At 60.6% G+C, this 17,972-nt stretch overlaps 3 protein-coding genes across 4 annotated transcripts; 2 read left to right on the top strand and 1 right to left on the bottom strand.

Moving 5' to 3' along the window:
* Positions 1 to 72: 72 nt before the first annotated feature.
* Positions 73 to 2,365, bottom strand: LOC129211204 (transmembrane reductase CYB561D2). Of its 2 annotated transcripts, XM_054837872.1 has the most exons (5): positions 2,074 to 2,365; positions 1,930 to 1,967; positions 1,206 to 1,667; positions 914 to 1,028; positions 73 to 815 (listed from the first exon to the last, which is right to left on the bottom strand). In XM_054837872.1, exons 1-5 carry the CDS (start codon positions 2,198 to 2,200, stop codon positions 685 to 687), a joined length of 873 nt encoding a protein of 290 aa, XP_054693847.1. In that variant the 5' UTR covers positions 2,201 to 2,365; the 3' UTR covers positions 73 to 684. The 2 variants fall into 2 exon arrangements, with proteins under 2 accessions (XP_054693847.1, XP_054693848.1); XM_054837873.1 differs by having other exon boundaries at positions 73 to 1,667; positions 2,074 to 2,230.
* Positions 2,358 to 7,439, top strand: NPRL2 (NPR2 like, GATOR1 complex subunit). Its single transcript, XM_054837869.1, has 11 exons — positions 2,358 to 2,607; positions 2,869 to 2,960; positions 3,455 to 3,623; positions 3,856 to 3,964; positions 4,285 to 4,421; positions 4,707 to 4,804; positions 4,896 to 4,932; positions 5,087 to 5,180; positions 5,255 to 5,372; positions 5,591 to 5,733; positions 6,004 to 7,439. The coding sequence occupies exons 1-11, from the start codon at positions 2,443 to 2,445 to the stop codon at positions 6,069 to 6,071; spliced, it is 1,230 nt and encodes a 409-aa protein (XP_054693844.1). The 5' UTR covers positions 2,358 to 2,442; the 3' UTR covers positions 6,072 to 7,439.
* On the top strand, positions 6,297 to 17,092 carry ZMYND10 (zinc finger MYND-type containing 10). Its single transcript, XM_054837868.1, has 12 exons — positions 6,297 to 6,400; positions 7,139 to 7,247; positions 7,806 to 7,922; positions 9,051 to 9,104; positions 9,201 to 9,353; positions 11,456 to 11,544; positions 11,832 to 11,932; positions 13,294 to 13,466; positions 13,772 to 13,897; positions 15,676 to 15,797; positions 15,994 to 16,119; positions 16,805 to 17,092. Exons 1-12 carry the CDS (start codon positions 6,303 to 6,305, stop codon positions 16,887 to 16,889), a joined length of 1,353 nt encoding a protein of 450 aa, XP_054693843.1. The 5' UTR covers positions 6,297 to 6,302; the 3' UTR covers positions 16,890 to 17,092.
* The last annotated feature ends 880 nt before the right edge of the window (positions 17,093 to 17,972 follow it).

Raw genomic sequence — 17,972 nt, 5'->3', positions numbered from 1 at the left:
GGAGGAGGTGGGAAATCTGCCTGCACCCCAAGAGTCTCCCCCCACCCAAGAAACAGGGCTTGTCACGCTGTAGCTGCCTGAATTCTTTATTGAATAAAAGCTCTGGATACAGAGGAATTCCCCAGCCCAGGAGCCGGTCCCAGCTCTCCGGTCCTGCCGAGAGCAGGATACGTGCCGAGGAGCCGTGGGGCTGCTGTGGCAGACGGAGCCTCACAGCGCCTGGCTGCCCCGGTGGCGGGTGGGCTGGAGGGAAGGCTGTTGTGCTGGCAAGGTGAGAGGCAAGGAGTTTGCTTTCTGCCTTCCCGAGAGCCGTTTCACAGGCTGGCTCGAGGGCTTGTCCCAAGCCCTGCTCCCACCATGCTCACGCTGTTCCCTGTGCCCCTCAGAGGGACAAAATGCCTTCGCAGGCTGCCAGCTTGCATCTCACCTCAGTAATTTGCTCTGTAAAATGACCCCCACACACACACCTCCTGCCAGGCTGAAGCTTCGCTGTCCCCCAGCCTGCGGGAAGGATTTGTGCGTGGCGATAGGTGCCCGGATCCGCAGCTCTCGGGCAGGGCTGACTGTACCTGTCCCGGGGAGTTCCCGGATCCCTGCGCAGGGCCATGCCTGGGGATGGACACTGGGTGCGGCCACCCCCCTTCAGCCCTCCTGTGGCTGAAGCCACAACCGTGCCCTGTGCTTTTACTGGCCAAGCTGCCTTCGCAGCACGAGAGGCAGTGCGGTGCCCGCTGCAGCCTCCTGGGTGAGCGGGGACTCCCTGCCCTTCTCACCAGGAATGTGACAGCTCCTGTCCTGCCTTCTCCAAATCAGCCCTGGGTGGGAAGGGAAGGGAAAAGGAGCAGGAATCCTGAGTGAACGCTCCGGTTCCCAGCGCTGAGCACCAAGCTGCCGCGGGGACCAGCAGCATTACCTGTGCTGGGAAGCATCCCCACCGAGGCAGGCATGAGGTGGGTAGCTCCTGCCCGCTCGGTGTCATGCGCATCGTAGCTGCTCCCCGGGGACAAGACACTACAGGCAATCCATGACTAATGAGAGACAAGTAGGTAGAAATCAAGTTCCAAGGAGGCCCTATGCGAGCAGGGGACCCCCACAGGGGGCTGCGAGGGGGAGCCCCAGCCTCGCTGGCTCGCGCAGGGGAAGTTCAGATCTGCTCCAAGCCCTCAGTGCTGGCTCCGCTTGCGGTACAGGTAAGCGTTGCTCACCTGGTTCATGATAACCAGGCTAGTGAGAAGTGGACACAGCATGGCGAGGTACCAGGAGACGCTGGTCACTGAGGTGGTGAACCACAGGGAGCACATGCCCAGCATCAGGCTGGCACAGCCCAGCAGGTAGCCCACCAGCCCCGAGGTCGCGTGGTACAGCTTGAGCTTGGCCAGCGTCCAGTTCTTCATCAGCTTGGGGTACAGCAGGAGCACGCCCCCCATGCACTGCCCGCCGGCGTACAGCACGGTCAGCAGCCCCGTCAGGCCGTGCCAGGTGACGAAGTGGGCTTTGCCGTTCAGGTGCTTGTTGTAGGTGATGATGCCCAGCCCCAGGAGGGCGCAGAGGAGGGCGAGCAGCTGGAGGGCCCAGTGCACCCGCACTTTGACTTTGCGGGAAAAGGAGCGGAGCAGCGAGGTCTCCGGGGAGAATATCAGCAGGGCTTCCGTCATCAGGAACGAGAACTGGGAGACAGAGGGCAGGGGGATTGGCACCGGCCGCCCCCACCCCTCCGCCGTGGCCGGGGGCAGAACCGGCAGCGGGTCCGCGTCTCCCGGGGCTCAGCCTCCCACCGCCCACGGAAAGCTGTGGGGCCTCGTCCTCTGTGCCGGGCGCTGTCGGCCGGCAGGGCCCCTTCCTCTCCCCGCGGGAGGTGCCCGTGGCAGGGATGCGACCGGGGGGGGGCAGCACGGGATGGTGGCCGGTAACCGGGGCGGCGGGACTTACCGCGAGGGCCATGAGCAGCGGGTGCCAGGAGAAGAGGCCTGCAAGGGAAGGGCAGGTGCTGAGGTGAGGTGAGGAGAGGAGAGGAGAGGAGAGGAGAGTCCCGGCCCGGCCCGCCCCCCCCCCCAGCCCCGCCCCGGCACTCACTGGATCCGGGCCGCGCCAGCACGGCTACGGCGGTGGGGAAGCCCAGCGCCACGAGGTGAGCGGCGGCGCCGGCGGCGGCGCGCAGCGAGCGGTACAACCGGGACTCGGTCTCGGCCGTCAGGGCCATGGCGGCCGGGGGGGGGGGTAACCGTCGCCACCGCCGCCGAGATGGGCGGGCCGAGGCGCGGCCTTCGATTGGGCCAGGCGGGCTATCCGTCAGCGCCAGTGCCCGCCTCCGCCGGGCCGCGCCGCCGCTGAATGGGTGGGCGCCGCTGTCGCTCAGAGCGAGGGCCTGCCTCCGTTGGCGCGACCGTGTGACGGAGTGTTCCTCAGGATCGGTGCTACGGTGGCCGGCTGGGCCCTGGGCGCATGCGTGTTGCGGGGCCGCTAGCCCGCCGTCGTCGCTGCCGGAGCCGGGCTGGGGCCGCACCGGGGCCCAACCGGGCTCCTCCTCCGGCTGCCATGGGCGGCAGGATTGAGTGCGTCTTCTTCAGCGAGTTCCACCCCACGCTGGGGCCCAAGATCACCTACCAGGTGTGTGTGGGGGGAAGCGGGGCCTAACAGCACCTACCGGGGGTCGGTACCGGGGCAGGGCCCTGGCGGGGGGCCGGGGCCCGGGAGCACCTGCCCGCTGCGGAGGGGGGGGGGGCGGGCTGGGACTGGGGCCCGGGAGCGCCCATAGGGGAGAATGGGGGGGGGGCAGGGGTGGAGGCCCCTCCCCGGGTGGGGGTACAGGGGTGGGCTGGGGCTCGGCAGCCGGGTGAGGCTGGAGCGGGGCCTTCTGTGCCGCTGCAGGTCCCGGAGGACTTCATCTCTCGGGAGCTCTTTGACACCATCCAGGTGTATGTCATCACGAAGCCCGAGCTGCAGAACAAGCTGATCACCGTGTGAGTGTTGGCCAGCTACCCGTCCTTTCCCCGCGGATACACTGTCCTCACCGCGACTGGGCAAGTCTCCACCTGCGAGAGATGACAGTCTGGTGGCGGGACAGCGGCAGGTGTCAGCTCTGGGCTCACAGGGGTTTCTGTCCCAGTGGTCAGCAGGTTCATCGCGATGCCCACAGTTACCCGTGCAGGGGGGTGGGTGCCTGATTCTGGGGGTGGCTGGTGCTGCATGTGGTTCTCTGTCAGCTTCAAATCCAGGACAATCAAACGAGTCTTGAGAGCTGTGCTGGTTTTGAAAGGAGACTGTTTTCTTCTCTGATGGTTGGCTCTTTCCCCCCTTCTTCAGACAGCATGTTTTGCACCCTGAGCATGTAGGGATTGTACACAGTTTTCCCTGCAAAGTAGAGAAGCCCCCACCTCCAGAGCCGACCAGGAAGTTGTGCGTGGCTCAGGCCTCCGTGAGGGCGTAGGTGCAGGTTTTGCTTGTCTTCCCGCAGTACGGCCATGGAGAAGAAGCTGATCGGCTGCCCTGTCTGTATCGAGCACAAGAAGTACAGCCGAAACGCTCTGCTCTTCAACCTGGGTTTCGTGTGCGATGCCAGAGCCAAGGCCTGTGCGCTGGAGCCCATAGTGAAGAAGCTGGCCGGTTACCTCACCACCCTCGAGGTGAGGCCTGAGCCAACGCAAGCAGAGGCTGGCTGCCTCACGATCCACCCCGCAGAGTCAGTGCTGTCTGGGCGCAAGTTGTGGGTCACTGGGGTAAGGGCCAGGTTTACAGAGAGGAGGGGATTGTGCTGATTTCACTTGAAGTTTAAGGGAGGATGGGAGCAGAGACTTGCGGTTCCTGTAGCCGGTAATCCCGCGGGGAGGAGCTGACTCGATTTTCTGCTCTCTTTAGTTGGAAAGCGGCTTCATCTCCAATGAGGAGAGTAAACAGAAGCTGGTTCCCATCATGACCATCCTGCTGGAGGAGCTGAACGCCAAAGGAAAGTGCACCCTGCCCATAGGTACGGGAGTCGTGCCGTCCCCGGCTTGGCAGCAAGGGCAGGAGCAGGCAGGGTGGTGCTGGGAGGCAGCTGGGCTATCCCCTGCCTGGGTCAGCTCTGCCTACGCTGCTCCTGGCAGCTCCCTGCCTGTCTGCGCATGGAGCTGAGGGGTGTCTGAGCCAGCCTTGCCCTGGGTGGCTCGAAGGGCCAGGAGGGATGGGGTTATGGGCCACAGACACCTTCCTCCACACGGTGTGGTGGTGTCCTGGGGCTGACAGGCACAAGCTCCTGAGGGAGCAGAGGTTTCTGTGGGACCTGAGCGCTCCCCCTTCCCTGGCCAGATGAGTCAAACACCATCCACCTGAAGGTGATTGAGCAGCGCCCGGACCCCCCCATCGTGCAGGAGTACGATGTCCCTGTCTTCACCCAAGACAAGGATGACTTCTTCAACTCCCAGTGGGATCTCACCACGCAGCAGGTCCGTGTGCTTGACCGGGGGCAGTATGCTTTGAACGGGATCTGTTTCCAGCCTGCCTGTGGGCAGAGGGGAGTCAGGCTGTCCCAGAGATCACCACATAACGAGTGTGGTTCAGTGCTCCCCTCGTCTTTGTTCTCAGCCCTGCGAGTGACCCATTCACCTAAAATGTGGGTTAAATGCTGCTGGGGATGGAGCCTACCCGTCCCAGCATGCTCCCAGACGAAGGGAAGTTTCTTGGGCTTTGGGGTGATGCCTTGGGCCTCTCTCTGCTTTTTCCCTTCCTAGATCCTGCCCTACATCGATGGCTTTCGGCACGTCCAGAAGATTTCCGCAGAAGCCGACGTGGAGCTGAACTTGGTGCGCATTGCCGTGCAAAACCTGCTGTGAGTGTGTGGAAGGGGGCCTGGCCGGCCTGCAGGAGGGGGGCAGTGGGTGCTGGCAGAGAGGGTCTCACGTTTCCCTGTCCGTCTGCAGATACTACGGGGTCGTCACGCTCGTCTCCATACTCCAGGTGGGTCAGGTCACAGAGCATGAGGCCGTGAGCGAGATTTGGGCAGCGGCTGTGCCATCGGGGTGGTCATGTAGGGGGGACAACGGGGTTCTGAGGGGGGTGGGTCTGTCCTGGAGCCGTGGCTGAGCAGAGCTGGTTTTCCCTTGCCCTCCAGTACTCCAATGTCTACTGCACCACACCAAAGGTTCAGGACCTGGTGGATGACAAGTGTCTCCAGGAAGAGTGTCTGTCCTACGTCACCAAACAAGGTACAGTGACCCCGCGCTGGGCTGCCAGTGGAGGCAGGGGGAGAGGGCAGCTGACTGGTGACTTGTCCCCGCAGGACACAAGCGAGCCAGCCTCAGGGACGTCTTCCAGCTGTACTGCGGGCTGAGCCCCGGCACGACAGTGCGAGACCTCATCTCCCGCTACACTCTGCAGCTCCAGAGGGTGGACGAGAGGTCAGAGCCAGCACCTTCCCGCTCGGTCCCCGAGGGGGGTGGTGATGCCAGGGGTGGCGGGGCAAGCGTGGGGGGAGGGAGGATGGAGTACCCAACCCCTGCATCCGTAGGTGGGGAAACTGAGGCAATGGTGTGGGGGAACCAGAAGGGAAAGGGGGCACCTGGGGGTGTTTGGGGCCTCGGCATCATGGTCCCATCTCTTCCCTCCTCATCCCCAGAAGGCTCATCCAGTTTGGCTTGATGAAGGGCCTTATCCGGCGGCTCCAGAAATACCCTGTTAAGGTCACACGGGATGAGCGGAGCCACCCAGCCCGGCTGTACACGGGCTGCCACAGCTACGATGAGATCTGCTGTAAGACGGGTGAGGATCTGGGCTCCTCCGTGCAGCTCTCATGGCTGGTGGGAGGCCAGGGGCTGCCCGCGTGCCCAGGGCCACACGCTGGTTTCGGGGTCTCCCTCGCCCCTTTGGGAGCCTTCAAACCACAGGGAGACGGGACTCTGTGCTGGGCTCTGCATGGAGCTGGGCTGCTAAGCCGATGCTGCGAGGGGGAGGAGTTTGGGGACCCAGCCAGCCCCCCCCCAACACCCTGCCGGGCACCCCACTAACACCCCACTGCCTTCCCCCTGCCAGGCATGAGTTACAAGGAGCTAGATGAGCGCCTGGAGAACGACCCCAACATCATCGTGTGCTGGAAATGACGGCGGGGATGGCAACCGAGCCAGCCCGGGTCCCCCCCACGCGTCGTCCCTCCCCCGTGTGTCCCCCCCACGCGTCCCCCCGCCGTCGCTCCTCCGAGCCGCTAGGGGGTGGCAAAGGCTCCTCTGCGCCTCTAGCGGCCCGCAGAAGCTCCTCCGGTCCGCCAGGGGGCGGCAGAGGCGCCGCAAGCACCACCACCACCCCCCTCGTTGCCATAGCGACGCGCCGCCGCCATGGCCGCCACGGGACCGGCGCCGCTGCTGCCTGCCGAGGCCGAAGCGCTGGTGCGGGCGCTGCAGGGCACCGAGCTGCGAGACACCGGCGGGCAGGGGTGCGGGGGGACGCCTTCGTTGGGGACGGAGTCTGGAGGGGGAGGGCCGCGGTTCTGGGGAGTCCCTGGAGGGTGTGAGGTGGGAGAGGAGGAGGGGACCAGGTTTCTGGGCCTCCTCAGAGGCTCTGGGTGGGGGTAAGGAGGAGGATCCCAGATTGTGGGGGGGGGGCAACCACAGAAAGTCTAGGGGAGAGAGAAGGGACCCTGGGTTTGGGGTGTCCCCAGAGGGTCTGGGTGGGGATAAGGAGGAGTTTCCAGAAGATCTAGGGTAGAGGGGAGAGGCCCCAGCTCTGAGGTGACCTCAGAAGGCCAAGGTGGGGTAGGGAAGACAGGAGGATCCCCAATTCTGGAGCCTTCCTAGAAGGGCTGGGAGAGAGAGGAAGGTCTGTAAAAGGGCAAGGAGGCGTCCGGACCTGGGATGTCCCCAGAGGGTCTGTGCAGGTAGGGGCAATGGAGAAGAGGACCCTCAGTTTTGGAGTGTCCCCAGTGGGGTGTCTCATGGTGGGTGTTGCTGGGGGCAGGCAGGAGGGCAGTGGGGTTGGAGCTGCTGCTCCAGGGAGCACAGGTTCAGGGGACAGCATGGGGTTTGGGGGTGCCTGACAGGCTTGGGGCATTTCCTGGGGATGGGGGTGCCAGGAGCAGTTTCCCTGAATGAAGGACCCTCCAGGAGCGCACCGGAGCCCCAAAGCCAGTGTCCAGAGGTCTCTGGCTCTGATGTTCTTGCTGGCTGCCCCACAGATGGCTTCGGCAGCACGAGTGCGTGGAGAAGCTCAATATGCACGCCATCCTGAGCGCTTCCACGGGCCAGGAGCAGCTCCTCACTGAGCTGCTGGTCACCTACGCCAAGGTGAGCCTCCTTAGGTGCAGTAGTGATCCCTGTGTCAGGCCTTCAGCCGTGAGCTGGGGTGGTCTTCTGGACAATGTGCAATTTTGTAATAAAATGGTGAAGAATCTGCTGTATCTTCAGTGAAAATGTTTGACTGGTTGTTTGCCAGTGTTCTTTTTTAAAAAAATTAAAGGTCAAGCTGTGGTATTTCTACTTGCTGGTCTCTGGTTCCTCTCTGAGGTTGCTTTGTTCTCTTTCGTGCACCAGCCCCTCCTCCGGCTGTGGATCTCTGTCCTATTGCTGTCCCAGAGCGTGCTGGGCTGCACTGGGATGTGGTGCCTTGGACCTGCCCAGCTCCTTGGGGTCATCTTTCCCCTTTGCAGCCCCAGGAGCTGTCTCTGCCCTCTGGTCTGTGGGTGAAAAGCTGTTAATTTCTGAGCTGGGTGAATATAAACACAGCTTGCCCCAAGGCCACCCTCTTGTGGGGTGACTCCAAAATCTGTGTGGCTGAGCATGAGTAATAAAACTGTTCCGGCACTGGTCTGAATGGCTTCACTTCTCCATCCCTTCCCTGTCTAGATTCCTGTTCTCATTGGGGAGCTGATCTCCGTGGAGATCTGGAAGCACAAGGTCTTTCCTGTGCTGTGCCAGCTGGAGGACTTCAAACCGAGGAGCACCTTCCCCATCTACGTGGTGGTGAGTAGGGGGGGCAGTGGGAATGAGCCTGGAAATTGGGTAGGTACCACTATGCTTAAAAATAAATCTCACCCTGAAGATCTCTGAGCTGAGGTTTCACATCTCACCAGGCTGAGAAGCTGCAGTGGAAAGTGCAACATAGTGGGAAGCACCTGGTTTCCCAAAGCTGCACGCAACAAGCCCGTGTCCTCACCCCCAGGAGGGATAGGGACCTGCTCCCAGTGGAGTCGGGCCTCGTGGAGGGTTGTGCCTAATCCCGCTCAGGGGCTTGCAGGAGCTGCTGGATGCAGCAAAAGCTGCTCCTGGAGGCAACTGTACTCCTGGCTTGCAGTTCCCAGCAACTCAGTGCTACCCTCCCTCCCAGGCAGCAACACCCCTGGGGTATTTGCCCCCTTTTGCACACTGTTTTTCTCTGGAACTTCTAGCCAGGGGGCTCTCCGAGGTAACACACCTCCAGGTTAAGAAAAATACAGCTTTTTATTTACCGAGCTTCTGGGAGCAGCAGTCTCTTGGATCATTCTTGGCAAGGGAGCTATCTCAGCAGCTTCCCTCAAGAGGAATGCAGCCCTTGACCTAATGGAAATCTGCCAAAGCTTGGAAGTTTTAGCCCATTTTCAGTCCAGAATAACACCTTGTTGGTGAAAGGTGATGTCTTCCCTGGGCAGCTGTTTGCAGCATTGCCTCGAGGCAGTTATCTCGTGGTTCCCAGTCTTGGGACCAGGCTGTCTGCCCTGGCCCCAGGGGGCTGAGAGCAGCGCAGATGTGCAGAGCACTGGCCCCTCTCTGGCAGTGGCTACGTGCCAGGGGCTGCTGCTTGCCCGAGGGCTACAGTTGTACTGTCACTGTAGCACAGAGACAGAGCCCTGAAGAGCCCTGCCTGCTGGGAAGTGTGGCTCTCTATCAGCGTGTTGTAGTGTCATAGGCATGTTAACATAAATATTAATATGAACTGCATGAACTGGAGTTGTTTAAAGATTACATCACTTGTATTTGCTCTTGGACTTGCGTTTGGCCACAACTACGTAAGCAGCTTCTTAGAAGATCCCTTTTCCCCATGCCATTGCCTATGTCCTCGGTGCTGGTGACCGCTCTGATGTTACCTCACTCTTGCCATTTTTCCTCCCACAGCTGCATCATGAAGCCTCCATCATTAACCTCTTGGAGACGGTGTTTTTTTACAAGGTAAGAGGCAGGTTCAGCTTTTTTCGGTGTAAAGCCCCTGAAGGTAGAAAGCCACAGCTGTGGGGGATAACCCTCTGTGTAACTCTTGTTGTGAAGGAGATCTGTGAGTCAGCAGAGGACAGCATTCTGGATTTAATTGATTATTGCCACCGAAAACTGACCCTTCTCACAGCTCGGAGCGCCAATGGGCAGACAGTGACCCAGCTGGAGCTTCGTCCTGAGGATCTGGCCAGCCCCTCGTCCATGCAGGTGAGGAGAAAGTCTATAGCTCGTTAGGGACATGCGTGATGGAGGAGGTGGGCAGCCTGAGGAGGCACAGGGGGGCTTTCCCATGGAGAACCCCTTGGCTGCAACCTGGGCACCTCCTGCACATCTCGGAGGGCAGCTGGTGCTGGTGCTTGTCGACACCAGCAGCTCGGCTGGGCCGGCAGCTGTGCCCACCTCCCTCCACCCTGCAGCCACGCTTCCGCCCTCTCTCGTGACAGTGCCAGCTTGAGGCTGCCAGCAGGACGCGGTCTGAGCTGGCACTCTGAGTGGGGCGACGCTGGAGAGTTAATAGTTACACAAAATATTCGGTACAGGGTTTTGGCTATTTGCTGTTGCTCTTAAAAGCTGTGTGGGTATGTCTCCCCAGAGCTTGTGAAACCACCTTAGCTCAGGCTGCTGCTGGAGCCAGCCAGGGTTAACCATGAGAGGGATCCCTCCCTAAATCGATGTACAATACGACCAGGAACCGTCCCATTGTGTTTTCCTCCAGCTTCCTCGGCTCTGAGAAATACCTCCTCTCTGTGCTGGTCTGGGCCAGCACCAAGCCCAGAGCTGTTCCTGGGCTGCCGCGCACACCTTCCCGGTGCGGGAGCTCTCTTTGCTTCTGGGACTTTGCTTCTCAGCACCTCGAGTTTCCTCCTTAAACTGCGCACATCAGGAGGAGTGTCTGGAGAAGCGGGGTTAAAGCGATAGCCTGCAAGCTTGGCCGTACCTCCCCGCATTGCCTCCATCCTTTGGCTTGTTGCCCGAGCACGTGCTCATCTTCCAGAAAAGGGAAGGAAGTGGAGGGGTCCAGAGCACAATAGGGATGTTTTCCAGGAAATGTTTTCCCAGCTGGGGAGGGGAAGGGGGCGTCTCTGTCAGTGCTTTGACATGGCTCAAGTTAAAAAAACGGCCTTTTCTAGCCAATAGGGTTCTAAAAAGCGGTTGTCTCCCAAGGAGCCTGATTTCCTCTGATTCATTCCAGCCCCTCCTGACTCTACATACAATAACCCCCTATGAAAAAGCTGTTCCTGCCCTCTCCTGTGTTGTGGAGCCTGCTCTCCGTTGTGACTGTATATGGTGGTAACCCCTGGAGCAGGACCTGTTCTGCTGTCCCCCAGAAGCACAGACAAAAGATAGTCCCTGCCTGAAGGTAGCAGAGATGAGGTCTGGATACCAGCAGGAGCTGTAGGAAACAGCCTCACTGGGGGAGTTCGGAGAGGGAGGTGGGAGGGAAGAGCCCATAAGGCTTTCTTAGTAGCGCATGGGGCACCGGCACAGGGAGCGCAGGGCTTCTTACCGCAGGAATTTGGAAGGGAACTGTTGCAGTGGCGCTTTAGAGAAACAGGAGTTGCTGAGCTCAGTGCTGTGCACACAAAGATGTGAGCTGCTGAGCATCTGGGACTGGAGAGGAAAAGCTCTGCCTGGGCCCAGGGAGAAGGATTTGGCAGCTCTCAGCCTAGCCATCCCAATGGCCTCAAAAGAGGCTGAGTCAGAGGGTGGTCAGGCTGTTAGCCTGAGCGCGTGGGCAATGAACGCGACATCCATGCTGCCTAGGAAGGGAAGGTGGCTGGAGAGCGTGGCGTAGCTGCGGGCTGGGATAACCACAGGCAGATATTCTAGCCGGCTGTACGCAAGCTGGAGGGGAGAGGCAGATCCAGGAGGGGTGGATGTAGGACTGCAGCTGCGCCACGGCCAAGTTTCTCCCTCCTCCAGTTCCTCTGCTGATCATGCAGCTCCCCCCCGCTCCCTCAGCCTCACAGGGACCACAAGATGATCCCAGAAGGGGAGAGAGAGAGGTGGTCTGGGACTGGCCTCTTTCAGGGGGTGTCCTTGTGCAGGGGCACTGCTGCCGGTAGCCACCCGTGATGTGTTAGGGGTAGGGAGATGAGGGACGAGCAACAGCGCGCTGCAAGCACTTCTGTGGCTGCCCTGGCAAGCAGGCAGCACTGGCACAGTCCAGATGAGAAGCAGAGTTTGTTTTGCAGGGCTCTGGTTTCCTCCTCAGTCTGTGGTTACCGATGCACAGCCAAGAAGCTGCCTCCCTGCAGCTCCTGGGAAATGGGGCCTGAAATCCCGAGACTGTGCTTATCCCTCCACAGGAGCTGCAGAAGCAGGCAGAGATGATGGAGTTTGAGATTTCCCTGAAAGCCCTGTCCGTGCTGCGGTTCATCACCGATCAGGTGGAGAGGTGGGTGCCCAGGAGCAGCACAGGACATGCACTGAGCTCTCCACTTGAGATTCCTGTGGGGTCGTAGTGGGTGCCTGGACCCTTTCAGCAGCTGGCTGTATCCATGGTGGCAGTGGCACTGTGCCCAGGAGGCAAACACAGCAGCACTCCACCGTGCTTCATGGCACTTGCCGGAACCCAGATCATTGGGGTTTTTTCCTGCCTCTCCCAGTTGCCTCAGGGAGCATTTGTATCTGTTCTGGCATTTATCTGTGAGTGCCATTTGACCCCTTCTGTTGTATCTCCAGTCTGCCCCTGAGCGCGCTGACACGGATGCTGAACACTCACAACCTGCCCTGCCTCCTGGTCGAGCTGGTGGAGCATTGCCCCTGGAGCTGCCGGGAAGCAGGTACGGCTCATGCCCCATGGTACCTGGGGTGCCGTGGTGGCGTGCTGGGACCTGCATCTACTGACGGGTCTGCTGCAGGAGCCCTTGCAGAAAGCTGCTCCCCCTCTACCCTCCCGTCCGGCCTCCTCCCCCCACTCCCCACTAGTGCTCTCTGCCTGAAGCTGTTCAGCTCAAAAGCAGCTGCAGCACAGCTGGGCTGGGGAGCCGGCAGTGCTCCCAAAAGCTGATCCTCACACAGGGCTGTGTCTCTTCCGAGCTGACTGCGGCCAGGACGGGAGCATAGCACGTCTGCCAGCTCCACCTGAGAAGTCTCATCCTGGACACAGAATGACCAGAGTGTCAGTCTCAGCCTGCCTGCACCTTTCTGGGACAGCGCTAAGAGCTGGAGCCAGATGTGGACTCTCCCAGGCAGCAAACCGATTGCTCTGAAGCTGCTGGTCATTGAGCTTTGCTCTTGTCAAAGGCCTCTGATTGGGCTGTGCCCATGTGCCATCGCCTGCGCCATCCGCCCTGCCTCCCGCACCTCTGTAGGCAGGCGTGCCCCCCGCCCCCCAGCTTCCCTGCCTCTGAGCAGTGGTGGGGTACAGCCCAGGGCGTGGGAATCCGTGCTCCCATCCCCAGCCCAGCACTGGGGGGGTCACAGCGCGGGCAGGGAAGGAAGAGACGCGGGGAAGCACGTGGGTCTGCGCCTGCCGAGAGGAGCCCAGCTGGATGTGGGAGCTTTCCTCCTTCCTCCGGGCAGGAAATGCATTGCTTCTCTCTGCCTCTGTGCTCGGGGTGTCAGAGGGAGCTTTGATCCAGGGTCCTGAGGGAGGGACTGGAAACAAACAAGAGTGCAAAAGCATTTCCAGGCTGTGCAGATGCAGGGCTACATCCCCCTCCACCCCCAAGAGCAGCACAGTAGCTCCTGGAGCTTGTTTTGTCACTTCTGTTCTATTCATGATACTTCTGGCTTTCACTGGCAGAAGAACCTCCAGAAGAGCAGGCATTGGCCATGCTGATGGCCCAAAACATGCCTCTCCAGCCACTCTGTCACTGCAGCACGGGCTCCCCCGCCAACTACCAGCGTTCTACACTCCTGGCGAAGTACAGAGGGAAATACCTCGGGGATCTTTTCATTCCTGCCACAGCCCTATTGCTTTAATACATGTTCTTTATACTTTTAGTGCTGTCTAATATATTGTCTCAGTACCAAGAAAGGTGCTATGCTGAGCAAAGGGGTGGGGAAACTGAGGCAAACAGAAGCAGAGGGGCTTGCCTGTGGTGCAGTGAGAAGCATAGGCCAGCATCCCCACCTCTGAGCTGTCTTCCCTCAGGCAGTGCTGTCTCTCCCTGGAGCTGTGTGTTCTTCTGTCCCTCAGGCCAGCTCAAGAAGTTTGAGAATGGCGCGTGGTACGTGGTGCCCCCTGAAGACCAGGTGAAGATGACCAAACTTGATGGGCAGGTGTGGCTTGCCCTCCTCAACCTCCTGCTCAGCCCTGAATGCCAGCGCAAATACCACTTCGATGGCTTCAACAAGAGCCAGCTCCTCAAGGTAGGAGCCTACACCACAAAGGCCGTGGGCCCCGCAGCACAGAGTGCCGGCACTAAGCACCTCCAGGCGTCTCTACCCATCCTCGCTGTGGGCTCCTAGGAGCCAGCGGTGGGAGAGCAGCGGGGTCTGTCACTGTGCCAGCAGCAGCAAAGCTTGCATTTGTGAGTGCACCCCGTGGACCCCCCCCATGGGTCGCTCTGCCAGTGCCCCACAGATCCCTGCTCTTGCCTTGCTGCTTCCCCAGCTTGGGCTCCCTTGCCTTGACCTCTCTCCATTTGCTCTTCTCTTTCCCTCCATGGCCGCAGCTCCGTGCATTCCTGACAGACGTCCTCGTTGACCAGCTGCCCAACCTGGTGGAGATGCAGAGATTTCTGAGCCACCTCGCGGTGACCGAGCCAGCTCCCCCCAAAAAGGATCTTGTCCTGGAGCAGGTATCCTGTGGCTCTTCCTCCACTTCTCCAGCCACTCTGCTTCAAGCCTGATAGCTCCCTACCCCCTTTTCCTCCCACCAAGCTCAGCTCTGGAGAGGTGGTGCCCTGGTAAAGCAGCCAAGTACCCACTTCACTGTTACACCCTTATTGCCGGCAAAGTTGTCCGCGGATGACGTGGAAGCCTTGTCCTGCTACAGCAGTGGCCAAGCAGTCACAGCTAAAGGCATAAAAGCTAGGTTATAAACAGCTCTGCGGATTGCATTGAGTCCTTGGGGTGGTGGCTGCATGGGGCAGACACAACCGCTGGCTTGTCTTGACATTTAACTTTTTATTTAACATTTATCAGTGTTTTCCTGCTGAATTCTGGACTCCCCAGTGAACAGCCCTGGCCCGGGGCTGCTTGGCACGCTGTGTAAAGAGGGACGCCAAGGTCTGGTGGCAGAGGCCAGAGTCAAACTGGTCCCAGCTGATGTCTGGGGCTTAGGAGTTGCACCCTGAGGGTCTTCAAATAGCCTAGGGTCCTTGGAGTTTTTAATCCATGCAGTGGTAACCACTGGAGAAAAGTGTTTCTACTGCCTTCTCGTGAGCTGGGGGGCAGAAACTGTGTGTGGGGGCAGATCTGCAAAGAGGCAGCTGGGAAGAGCTGGGAGAGCAGAGGCTCTTCCCCACTGCTGGAGCTGCAGGGAGGCTCCACACCACTGCCCAGAGCAGACGGGTAGGTCAGACAGCGGCCGCGTGGGCTGTGCAGAGGGGGAGCACACTGTGCCCAGTGCGGCTGGCTGCGTGGCCAGGGAGGAGGGTGGTGTGCCCGGCTGTGGCTGAACCAGAGGCACGGCCCGTGCCAGGAGCTGGGGCTGGGGAGGGCTGCAGAGCAGCCGACCGAGAGGTTGGGGCTGGGGATGGCAGCAGGAGGTGGTCATGGATTTGCTCCACGTCCCTCGACTGCCAGTGTGTCTGTGGGGCAGGGACAGGCAGCTGTGGCGCTGGGTGCCTCGTCCAGCCCTCGCCCAGCTGCTGCCCTTCTCTGTAGCTCCGTGTTTGTGCCGGTGCTGGTCCTGCCTCCACCGAGGGCCGGGGCTGAGCCCAGCAGGTGGGCAGGGAGAGCCAGCTGAAAGCACACACATGGGCTCCCTGCTCTGCCCAGAAAGCGCTGAACTCACTCCCTGTCGCCGAGCCAAGCTTTGAAAAGGCCTTTTTCCATTCAGCTGCTCCCAGAGCAGCCTCCTCCCCTTCCAGGCCTAGCTATTTTTACTCTGCTGGAGAAGGCAGCGCTGTTTGAAGCGGCATCGTCCTCTCCAGAGCCCAAACTCCCCACGCTGCTTTTGGCTGGTGCTGTCCCTTTCGCGTCGGCCAGCCCTTCCCTGGGTGTTCGTCTTCGGGGAAGTGACGAGTGGAAAAATCTGCTCAAGCAAACGGCTCCGGAGCACGGGGTTCATGCCGCTGCCGGCACACAGGCTGCCGAGATCCCAGGGCTTTCTGTGCAGTAGCCCAGGCCTTGGGGCTGAGCTCTGGCTCCCAACTGGACCTCGAAGGTTTTGCCTTGTTTCACCTGAACACTTGTTAGTGAGCAGATCTGTCCCCTCTGCGTACCCCAAAGCACACCCTCGCTCCCTGCGCCTTCACCTCTGCATGTGCTGCCTCCACTTGCCCTCCCGGGGGGGGGGGCATGCTCCTCGTGCCCAGGGCCAGCTGCCCCACTGTCCCCCAAATGACCCATACCACGGCACCTTCAGTCTGGCTGCGAGCACCCTTTCCTCCTGCTCTGCATCTCCCGCCAGGTTCCCGTCATCTGGGACCACATCCTGAAGAAAAACATGGGGAAGTGGGAGGCCATCGCCAAGCACCAGGTGAAGCGCGTCTTCAGCCCCACTGAGGAGGAGCTGAAGCTCCAGGCACACAGGTAAGGCATGTGCACAGAGAGTGCCCAGTGGAGCCAGTATCCCCATTAGCAGGGGCTGGAGCTCAGCACTGGGAGGAGAGAGGGGTCTGTGGTACTGGCTGGTGACGTCTCCTTGGTGGCAGGGTGCAGCAGGGACAGCTCGTTGCTTGATGGCAGCTCCCCGTGAGCAGCCTCACCCCCTCTCTGCCTGCCACAGGTGGGCACAGACCTACAGCCTGGACATGATGGAGGCTCTGGCTCCTGACAAGCCCCGCTGCAGGGTGTGTGGTGTAGAGGCGGCCAAGCGGTGCTCTCGCTGTCGGAACGAGTGGTACTGCACACGGTAAGGGAGCCCTGCCACCCCTCTGTCCCCTGCAGCCCCCCAGTGCCCCTATGCCACCCCCCCCAGTGTCCCCAGCTCCCACAGAAGATGCTGTGAAAGGGCCAAGGGAAGCCAGAGGTCCCACTGCTGCTCAGCACCCCTGGCTCTCTGCTTGCGACATACCTCTCCAAATCTTATGGCGGGGCTGATGTGCCGGGGCGCTGGTGGAGGAGATGCTGGTGAGTGTTGTGTTGCTGCTGCAAGGTGCTGAGCTGCCCATCCGGCTGTCTGCCAGCACGCACCGCCCGCAGCACTGGCTGGGTTTCCCAGGGTGATACTGTCTCCCTCCCCTGCACCTTGGTGGGGCAGAAGTGGGGAGAAAAGCCCCCGTGGCTCTGTGGGTGCGGGTGACAGGCTAGGATGCGGCAGCTGGGACGGTGGCAGTAAATTAAATCTCTGGTGCTGAACCATATGGCAAGGTCTGGTTACAGCTGTTTCATTAAACCCTCTCAGCCCCCAGAACTGGGTGTTGGGCTAATGCTCAGCCATGCCAGCCCCGCTCTGAGCCCGGAGGAGTGCGGTGCTGGGGTTTGTCCTTGTCACTGCTTCGCTTCTGGGGACAAATGTGGCCCTGCAGTGTTCCTGCTTGAGCTGTGGGCACCCCACTTCTAGCAGAGCCCCCAAGCGACGGCCTTCCCCTCTGCAGGGCATGCCAGGTCCAGCACTGGCAGAAGCACAAGGCTGCCTGCAACCTGATGGCCGGAGCGCTGGGGAGAGCGGATGACCCGTAAGAGAAGCAGCGACTGCCATCCAGCCCACGGCTCGGTGAGGCAGAGATTCCTTCCTCCTGTGTACAGCCCAGCGACCAGCAAGGAGAAGCCAGCAAAGGCCCCTTCTGCCTGCTCCCAGCCCCAGGTAGCGCTGCGAGGGCTCAGCCTCTTCTCCTCCCACCCCACCACGTAGCCTTCTCCAATAAACCTCCTTATTGTACCCCACTGCTGCTTTTTTTTTTTCTCCTAGCTGAAGATGCTAAACTGCTTCGTCCCCTCCCTTGCACCCAGGGAGAGAGGTATGCATCTGTTTTTCCCCAGAGCGCCCAAAAAAAGAGCCAATAGCCTTGTGGTTAGCAGAAGGGCCAAGCCCTCTGCGGCCAAGGCGCATGAGCCTGGGGAGAGAAGGGGGCAAGAACGCCTCTGTGCTGCCCTTTTTTTTGGCTGCCGCTGTTAAGAGAGGTGGGAGGAGGCAGAGGATGTGGTTAGCACAAGCATCTCGCTGTGAGAAAGAAAACGCATTTCCCAGGTGTGCATCATCTGCCATCTCGCAGGGACAATTCCCCCTCCTCCCAGCTGACATTAGTACCAAGGGCTTGGTCCCCTGCGCATCTCTCTGCAGGGTTTGCTGGTGGCCTGTTGTGCCTTGGGGTGCGTCCCCACCTCTCCCAGGCCAGCAGCAGCTGCCGAAGGGCTGGAGCCTTGGTCTGAGCATAGCTGGGAAAGGTTTGACGGTGTTGGCACTGCCATGCATCTCGTGCTCTGATGGGCTGCCTGAGATCCCCTCACGCACCCCAAAACAGGCTTTGCACCAGCGCTGCTGCTGCAGGAACCCTGACAGCGGGCAGGACACCATCTTGGTCCAGCCCCAGCTGAGCAGCCCAGGCTCGGGGCTTGGAGTAAACTCACCCCAAGCCCGGGCTGCTCGGCCGGGGCTGCAGCCGGACCGAGTGTGGCGGTTTTCTGGGGACGCTTTGGGTGCTTCTCACCTGCTGCCAGAGGTTCCCCCAGCCCCCTTCCCCGCTGGGAAACTGAGGCACGGAGCGAGACTTGCCCCAGTCCTGGGAGAGGTGGCGGAGAGAGCGGGAGTGCCGGAGCGGGGCC

This window comes from Grus americana, chromosome 11 (assembly GCF_028858705.1).
Source record: "Grus americana isolate bGruAme1 chromosome 11, bGruAme1.mat, whole genome shotgun sequence".
In the NCBI taxonomy this organism is placed as follows: domain Eukaryota; kingdom Metazoa; phylum Chordata; class Aves; order Gruiformes; family Gruidae; genus Grus; species Grus americana.
Note: the sequence above shows the minus strand (reverse complement) of the source record. Positions and strands in the feature narration are given on the sequence as shown.

What these genes read in the sequence shown, in the direction of transcription:
- LOC129211204 (XM_054837872.1), bottom strand. Translation starts at nt 2,200, where the DNA reads ATGGCCCTGACGGCCGAGACCGAGTCCCGGTTGTACCGCTCGCTGCGC. An exon ending in GCTGGCGCGGCCCGGATCCA is followed by an intron (nt 1,968 to 2,073) that starts GTGAGTGCCGGG and finishes CTTCCCTTGCAG; the next exon opens with GCCTCTTCTCCTGGCACCCG. An exon ending in GCCTGGTTATCATGAACCAG is followed by an intron (nt 1,029 to 1,205) that starts GTGAGCAACGCT and finishes GTCTCTCATTAG; the next exon opens with TCATGGATTGCCTGTAGTGT.
- NPRL2 (XM_054837869.1), top strand. Translation starts at nt 2,443, where the DNA reads ATGCGTGTTGCGGGGCCGCTAGCCCGCCGTCGTCGCTGCCGGAGCCGG. An exon ending in GGGATCTCACCACGCAGCAG is followed by an intron (nt 4,422 to 4,706) that starts GTCCGTGTGCTT and finishes TTCCCTTCCTAG; the next exon opens with ATCCTGCCCTACATCGATGG. An exon ending in CGCTCGTCTCCATACTCCAG is followed by an intron (nt 4,933 to 5,086) that starts GTGGGTCAGGTC and finishes CTTGCCCTCCAG; the next exon opens with TACTCCAATGTCTACTGCAC.
- ZMYND10 (XM_054837868.1), top strand. Translation starts at nt 6,303, where the DNA reads ATGGCCGCCACGGGACCGGCGCCGCTGCTGCCTGCCGAGGCCGAAGCG. An exon ending in CCAGCCCCTCGTCCATGCAG is followed by an intron (nt 9,354 to 11,455) that starts GTGAGGAGAAAG and finishes ATCCCTCCACAG; the next exon opens with GAGCTGCAGAAGCAGGCAGA. An exon ending in ATCACCGATCAGGTGGAGAG is followed by an intron (nt 11,545 to 11,831) that starts GTGGGTGCCCAG and finishes TTGTATCTCCAG; the next exon opens with TCTGCCCCTGAGCGCGCTGA.